Below are 8,845 nucleotides of genomic sequence, written 5' to 3'. Positions count from 1 at the left end.
CGAGCTGCAAAAGTTCAGATTTTCTAACTTCAGCGATTTGCGCCTCAGTGCGTTGAACGCTCAGATCGTTCAAATCGTTCAAATCGCTCTGCTCTAATCTCGCTTGAGGCGCCRCAGCAYTTCMCGACGTTGCTTGAAGCGCRTCCACCATAGACTTYGTAYGTAAACCTGAGGCTCCTGATGCTGAAATCGCGTTCGGTGTGAACGCACCATTAGACATAACCACAGTTGGTTCTGTCCAAAAGAAACTCAGAGATTAGTTGCAAATAGTTATTGTTTTCAACCAGTAGCTTTTAGTGTGTGCAGTCTACAAATGAACTACAGTCCTTTAAGCTGGAAACATACTCCCTCTGAACTGCCAACGTCCGCACGGGTTGTCACAGTTTCATGACGAAAATTACGTCACCGGGCTTCGCAGCATCGGCTCGGCCGCCCCGCAGAACTTTTAGCCCCCTCCCGCGACGACGGTAATGTGTGATTGACAGACCCTCATATGAAGCAAAGTGAAGGACAATGGTCTGGTTTTTACCTGGCTAAGAACCTGTACCTGGACATAAAAGAAAAAATGTAATAAMCAACCATCTCCCAAACTGCTCTGCCGCTAAAAATACATTTCCCACCTCTCCCAGTCCTCGTTTCCCTGTTCCATTGTTATCTCCGCCCCCTCTTTTTGTCTTTACCTGTGGCCGACAGTCTGCTCAACCCCCCACCCCAACCCCATTGTATTGTGTGTGAGAAATGAGGGTAAACATCTGAAGAGTTTGACATATGTAAATGACCTAGGGCATTTCTCTAAATTTAAATAGGTGCCATACACTAGCTAAAATAGAGTGTTGTATCTGTAGCATCTTGGCTTTTGTTTCAGACCCAAAATGTGTGTATGCCTACAGCCAAATAACAAAGCTCTTGTGTATTAAAGGACAAAGCATTCCAACTACAAAGTCAGATTCAAGAGTTTTTGAGAAAAACATTAAAAGACTGCACTCACTTGGCACCCGGTTGATGGCTCTTAGTGGCCTCAGCACGCGAACCGTCCTCACTGCTGAAAAACTAACATTCTGGAGGTTGAGTGAGTACTCCAACATCCTGGAAAAAAAAAAAAGAAAAATTAAAAACATCTGTAAACACATCAGCTACAAGTGAAATGCCTTTGGTGCTTCTGCGGCTCATGCAGTTTCATCACACAGGAATAAAAACACAAAAATTATGAAAGCAATGTTGTATAGACAAATATTTTTCTCAACGTTATGCAAGTGCCCCATCTCACACAAAGCAATCAGAAATTGATACAATCATATTCTGCAAGATTTGCTTTGCATTTGCATGTGGCTACTATTCATGTGTTCTGGCATACAGCGTGCTGTTTGCACAACAACTCCAACACCCCACCCCCCCAATTTTCAGAAACACCACAGAACACATGGAGCTGCGCCTGTTTGTGCTTAAAAGTGGAGCGCAGCATGCACGCAATATTTGTGCGCCTGACACACACGCATGTCCACACGCATCCTCGCATGATCAACCTCCAAAAGAGCAACTAACACATGTGCACTACRTTTGAGATGTCAAAAGCAGGTGAATGAGCCGTCAAGCAGTAGAGGGCATGGGAGGTGCAGGACAGAAAAAAATCAKATCAGATTGGCAAGTCTGAGATGGCATAAGCTGCCGCCTCTCCAGCAGCTTCTTCCAGGCTGCYATGAAGGTCAGAAGGACATTGTTGAAAGACGGAGACAGTGGGATGCCTGAGAAAATGTTTTTCTTATTTCTTGATCTGTGTTTACTGGCTCTCCTTCTGTTCGTGTGTGTGCGAGTGCAGAGCAGCTGCTGCGCACATGTGCAGCTAGAAAGGAGCGTGCAGATGAAGGAATTCCCTCCTAACTCTGATTCCAAGTCTGTCTGACAAATTCTCTACACATGTTGGACTGTGTATGTGTGTAAGTATGTGTGTGTGTGTGTGTGTTACCTAGAGTGCAAGAAACTCCCTTAACTAACCTATGATTTGGTGTGTTCTGCTCGAAAGCATTAAAGTACCCCAGTGTGGGCATTTCTGATAGATTTCACACACTTAAGCTCATCCACCTTCATATCTTTATTCATTTCATCTTTACTGTTCCACCTGTCTCCAGGCTCTCTTCCATCTACACACTGCAGACTACAATGTGGTCTGCTAACATCATAGTCCATGRGGATTTCTGCTTGACTTTATCTGTCAGCATGCCCATCATCATTGCAAACAAGAACAGCAGGCGTGTCCTCTCTGATGAATATTCATCCTCACAAAAAGTATATGTCTAAACAAGGTACTAAACCAATCTTGTGCCAAAGCCAATTTAAAGAATACAGTTTTGWTTATAAAACTGGTTGCAGATTTTTGTGACTATAGGAGCTTTGCCAAGAACATCAAAATTACTCAAKTATTTTATCCATTGACTTAGATGGAAAGAAAGCCTACCATAAAAGTTGTTTTATAGTAGGTGGCTCAGTTGGTAGAGCAGATGCCTCTCAGCAAGTAGGTCACCGGTTCAAATCCTGGCCCGGGGACCTTTCTGGGTAGAGTTTGCATGTTCTTTCCAGGTACTCTGGCTTCCTCCTGTCATGATCCACGTGTTTTTGCTTTAAGTTTTCTAGTGTTTCTGTGTCCCCCTGTGTATCTCTGCACTGCTCCAGCCCAGCCCATGCTCACCTGTTTCCTTGTGTCTCCTCCAGGTGATTCTTGTTGTCCTTGATTAGTTTGCCTTYATATTCWGTGTCCTGTCTTCAGTGTCTGTCCTATCATTGTTTTGTACTGTGCTGTCTTCCATGTGCCTCCTGAGATTTCTGTCAGTTTTTGGTGCCAGAACAGCCCTCTTTTTGTTCTTAAAAATAAACATTTTTGTTACATTTTGGATTTTGCCTGTGCCCTGCATTTTTCCCTGCCTGCACCTCACACCTCCCACAGACCAAAAACATGACTGTTAGGTTAATTGATAACTCTAAATTGTCCCTAGGTGTGAGTGAGGGAATGAATAGTTGTTTGTCTTGTTTGTCTAAATGTGTGGCCCTGTGATGGACTTGCGACCTGTCCAGGGCGTACCCCGCCCCTTGCACTGTGACTGCTGGATATGGGCACCAGTGACCCATGCGACCCTGAAAGGAAGAAGCGTGTACAGAAAATGGATGGATGGTGAAAATTTAGGTTTGAGCATTTTTTTGTAGCATGAATTTAACAGTTTTACCCTCTTAACAGGTGTTTGGTGTGCACATTGAACACTAACTCAGAGATGTAATAGACAGCTATAATAGTCCATGATTCAATAACTTGGGCCCTGTGCCCAGTCCTCTGGTTATGAAGATGGAGATCAAAATAATGAATTAGGAACTAGGGGCACCCCAAAAGCTTCATGCAAGAGTAAGMAGTAAAAGTGAAATAGGAATCACCTTTCATCATAGCTCGACCTGATCAGGTTCTGAAAAGTACCTTAAATTGTYCCCGAAAATGTGCATTAGATCTTCTTGTTAACCAAACATAGAAAACCTGTTTGTCATTTGTCGAGTGTACAGTACACTGCTAAGTGCATTCAACAAATTCTGCAACTGCTATTTTATAGACAATTACACAGAATTAAAATAAATTTCCTATTTTTCTGCCGACAAAAAACTCACAATGAATATAGTGCTGAGTCATGTTTAGCAGTTCCTAAGAGTAATCTACAGTAAYCTTATTGTATCACCAATGGGAAAACTTGTGCTTGAATGCAACAGATAAGCTGCAATTACCCAAATTATGGTGAAAACAATATGGTAATTCTCTATCAGAAATAGCTGTACAAACAAACTTAAAAGYGGATGATAAATGATGTCTGGTGAAAAATAGCCCACGCTTCCTTTGATGAGAGCAGATGATGTTTGGTGTGCTCAATGAAAACTGACCTGTCCATTCAGAGCGATGGAAAGGAAACAGCTGAGAAGAAAATGAGCGTCTCAAAAAAATAATTGAGATGGAAGAACAATGTGCCGTTTTTAATATTTATATATATTTTATTTTATTTTCAGAGTCTGTGCCATTGTTGATGATGTTGATCCACGGAAGGGCAGTCAGAGGTTGACTTTCAAAATAAGAAGCAAGGGAGAACGGGGAAGGCCCGTTCTTAGAGAACGTCTGYGTGAGAAGAATCCACAATCTAAACCCAAGCTTTGCCAGGGGGAGAACTCAAGGACAAGAAAGAGTTTTACATCTTGTAACAAACACTCTGTCATAATACATGTGCACTTCATTATGTGGAGAGGTCCATGGAAGGTCAAACTTGCCAAGGAATGTAATGAGTTTTCTGTAAGTCATGCAAAGACAAACATGAGTACATCTACATAAATCTAGACAACTCACTCGTCCTCTCTAAAACGGACTTTGTTGTGAAGTGTGGTATACACACGTCTTTCTAAGTTAAAAAAAAAGGCAATTCTAGCTTGAAATCCAAGCCCACACATTAATTTGTGCATAAACAGTAGACACAATGCTCCTCAGAAAAACCTAAAATCAGAAAAGCATGTGAAGCAGCTTGAGAATGCAGGACAGCGTGGGATGTTTAATCCAGCCTGTCCTCACCTAACCTTTATCTGCCTGMCTCTCTGCTGTCGTCTATATGTCTGTTTATCATGTCCATCACAGTCAGTGCAGCATTCTTTTCTTACATGCTTCACTCTGATTATTGTAGGAGCTTTTACTCTTMTAAATAATAAAAAAAGAAGGCAGAGGAGATGATGAGAAGATATACAGTAAAAAATGGTTGAATCTTTGTAAAATTCATAGGGAAACACAAAGAAAAGCTAATTACTGTTCAACAAATTCTCTTGCTGTAATAAAAATTAGCATTCGCTCAAATTATAACAAGAGTGAAAAAAACAAAAAAGGAAATGATCAACTCTGATGGTCTTCTTCGTTTTCTTGCTTGATTTTAGACTAGCAAGTTTTTATCAAGAAAATAAAACAATAAGTGGAATAACAGCTGAAATGGTAAATTTTCTGTACTTATGTAACACCTTTCTATCCAACCATGATACTCAAAGCACTTTACATTACAATCTGTGTTCTCATTTACCCATTCACACAGTACTACATCCCTTTACAAAGCTAATCTAGATGAATTATTATTTAGAGATGAGTCAGTGCTTTAAATCACATTCATACACTGATAGGACACACATCAGAGGTCATGGGGGGTTCTGTGTCTCACCCAGGGACACYCCATTGACATGTGACTGTAAGAGTTTTTAAATCCAGTAAAAAATAAAAATAAAAAATAACAAAATCTTAACCTCTTGCAAGAGAAATGAAGAAAACTTAGAAGGGACTTGAATGTTATCGATCTTTGTCTTCAGATTTTGTTTGGTTAGATTGAATTATGTTATGAAGAAGATTTTAGTTGTTCTTTTCATCTAAGAAACTGCTATTACTTGAATTCTGTGGCAAATGAATGGAATACAAGTAGCTTCCAGAACCTTTTAAAAATTTATGAAAGTAAATTTTTCACCTAGTCAAATGCAGTGTTGCATTTGAAATAATTATAATTATATGGTTGCACTTATGTATTTATGGATATAACAGTGTATTATGTAACATATTACATGTTTCCACACAAGGATATGATTATCTCACACACCCTAGTCTGCTCAGATCTTTGTGTACAGCGAGGGTTCCCTTAAATCYTAATGAAAACAGAATTTGATTACGCAGCTCAAGGTGATCTGATAGGAAGCATCACACTGTTACCAAACCTTTATTACATTTAGTAACACAAGCACTTTCGTATGCCTAAATACACAACATCTCTTATCTCTGATTCATGAACTAATGCTCCCCAGAATGACAATCCATGACCGATCTGCTGATCCACTTGTAGTGGCGGAATAATCTCACTAATGGAAGAAGTCCCAGGTGAACGAGGACACTATAGACAGAGAAAGAACACCAGCAGCCCAAGCCTGATATTGCAGGCCACAAGCTAACAAGGAGTTAGAGGGAGAGGAGGGACAGGGAGGCAGTGTATCASTGATGACAATGTTGTTCATGAATGCTGCATTCTGGTTTGTGTCCTCTAAATTTCAATTTCTTCAACTGCATCTGTTGTGTATATGTGYCTCTGTCCTAAGTAAGGTTTTAATATTGAAATTTAACATTTTCATATCCCYAAGTTTAACATAAAAAACTGAGCGATATAAATCTTATACTTGAATAATAAGAGGTGAGAATGGAGTTAGGACACATTATTCATTGATTATTAGACAGATTTTAAAAAGGGAGAAAACAACTGGTGTTTTCCCTTAAAATGAGTGTAAAGAATTTTTCAGATTGGAATAATGTGAATAATGTGCAGAATTGAGGTCTGAGTTGAATGTTTATATTTTACATCTAAAGATGCCATTTCACTCCGAGCCGGTCTTTGGCTCTGAAGATCTAAAACAAATTGGCCCCCAGCTTACGTGTCCCTATAATATTTACAGAAAGCCTAGTCACACCCCGAATGTGATGCCATACCCCTAAAACAAGGAAGAAACAAGGACGATTAAAACAGTTTTACATTTCTGAAATGTTAAACATTGTGTTTACAGTGCCGAAGTGAAGCACGTTAAATAGAGACTTGTTAATTCTCGTACTGTTTAAAGTAAATGACTACAATCAAAAAAGAATAAAATATAAGATCGGTGCTCTCAAGTCCCATGCATTGACTGTGAAACACTCACATTTCATGATTCACAAATGCCACACTTTGCATTTCTCACACTAAAACACACACACACACACACACACACACACACACACACACACANCACGCACGCGCGCGCATGAACACACAATTTTTGAAGAGAAGCCAATGATCAACTTATAGTTTCCCTCAGTGGCTGGGCTGGCCCATAACCAGGGGGTTTCGGATGAACCGTCCACTTTGTATAAAAAAATCTGCATCCATCTTTTTTTATTTTATTTTTTATTCCTGCACTCAGAGTCCTATTTATGTGTGAGCTGCATTCAGATCTGAGTCACTCCTGCCAATCACACAGAATCCAGGTCAAACTGATCATTTTCCACCTGTTGTGCACACAAATGTTGCTTTTTTCATCATTTAAAAACAGGCTGACCTCTGTTCTCATGGGGATGTGCCATGCATGTAACATCACACACAAACGGCTCAGAGCGCTATTAAATAAATGGATAACCCGGCTATTTTTAAAGTGGGGTTTGCAAGTCAAAATTTAAAATGAAGTCCTCACATTATGTTAGTTCTTGGAGTAAGTACTCTCAGCTTCAACTAGTCTACTTCTGAAGCCTCATGCAGAAACCCCAGGTGCAGTCAGCAAAGACCGCTGCAAATGGTTCAGGCATGCTCAAATCTGTTCCCACCCAGACTTACAAAGCAGGATGTCAGTTTTACTGTAATGTTTTTTTTCACTGTCGCACTAAAATAAGTCTCTGAACCTAGATACATTTTATTCAGCCTCAGACACTTCTTCACCTTGTCGACCCTGTATGCCTCTGTGACATCTAACAGTCTGCTGGGTAAATTTGAAATTCTCACAAAATGTATTATGTGAATCCAAACAAGGCATTAAAGTCATAAAATTATTTTAAGTCGATTTGTAGTTCTTAACATATTTAGAGTGTTTTTATGCATTTTTTTCTATTCAACATTTATTACCTGCTGTGGCATTCGGTGTCTGTGTGAGGAAGCAATGAAGCCCTGAAGCAAGGAAGAAGATCTGTGGTGGACTATTCAGTTGACTTCTGCACTTCTCCCAGGTATAGTTCTGCAACTGTTCTGTGTTATTTTGTTATCCATCTATCTATCCTTTATACCCTGCTTACTCCGAGTCAGGTAGTGGGGCAAGCAGCTTAAGCAGGGAGGCCCAGACCTCTCGTTATTGTGTTATTCCAGATTAAATGTTTGTTACATTGTGAAATAAATTTCTAAATCAGACGCAACTTATCTGGGTTTTTTTTCTCTTCATGATGTATTTTTTTGACTGACGTGACTGATGCAACTTATACTACGAAAAACACAATAACGCTAAAAAATGTCAAAAGTCCTTTTTACATTTTATTCTTTTTATTATATAAAATTATAGCATCTTACTGCATGATATAAGAAAAAGAAAAGAGAAACATCAATCAGAAATCTTTAGTTTTTGTACTCAGACATTGCTTGGGTTTCACAACCGTGAAAAGTGGTGCCAAGATGCCAGAACTTTGATTATAAATTAGGGCRAATTAAGGCTGATTTTATGAGCATCAGAACTACTATGAAACACAGATGGTTTGACAAATTGGATTCCCATTCACAGTAATGACAGWATTGCTTGAGTCTGTTGTGATGAAGGAGCAGAGCCAAAAAAAAAAATAAACTAAGCTCTCCATTTCCTGATCCAGCTACTTTCTAATGTTCATGATGCTGCAATTTAAATCATGACGAGAAAAAAGAAAAACATTTTAGACACAAGCAGCCAAAATGTACTCTTCTTGCAGGTTGAGTGGGCTCATATTTAGAGATAGGGTGAGGAGCTCTGTTATCTGGTGTAGCTTGGAATAGAGCTGCTGATCAAAATACAGCAGATAAGATGGTTCAGGCAACTGATTAGGATAACTTTGGGTTAGGAGTTGGTGTGRACATTATTTTATGAGGAGACTTTGGAAAATACTCAGTAGTCACTGAAGGGAATAATTTATTTATTCCTTCTGACCTGGAAACATTTTGAGATTCCCAAGAAGGAGCTGGAAAGTGTTGCTGGATAAAAGGCTTCTCTTACTGACCTGCAGCTTCTGTGATCTAACCTTGGCCAAGTGGGATAGAGATAGATAGATGGAAAATATTTCTTT

The 8,845-nt window shown here is 39.6% G+C and overlaps 1 protein-coding gene across 1 annotated transcript in view; it reads right to left on the bottom strand.

Moving 5' to 3' along the window:
* Positions 1 to 8,845, bottom strand: part of LOC106535834 (voltage-dependent T-type calcium channel subunit alpha-1G) — a gene marked incomplete at its 3' end in the record, with an annotated part of 31,530 nt that overhangs the window by 13,668 nt on the left and 9,017 nt on the right. Inside the window, 1 exon segment of the mRNA XM_014032944.1 lies at positions 989 to 1,086. Coding sequence (XP_013888398.1) covers positions 989 to 1,086 — 98 coding nt within the window.

The sequence above is a fragment of the Austrofundulus limnaeus genome, unplaced genomic scaffold (genome assembly GCF_001266775.1).
Source record: "Austrofundulus limnaeus strain Quisiro unplaced genomic scaffold, Austrofundulus_limnaeus-1.0 Scaffold1583, whole genome shotgun sequence".
Taxonomy (NCBI): domain Eukaryota; kingdom Metazoa; phylum Chordata; class Actinopteri; order Cyprinodontiformes; family Rivulidae; genus Austrofundulus; species Austrofundulus limnaeus.
Note: the sequence above shows the minus strand (reverse complement) of the source record. Positions and strands in the feature narration are given on the sequence as shown.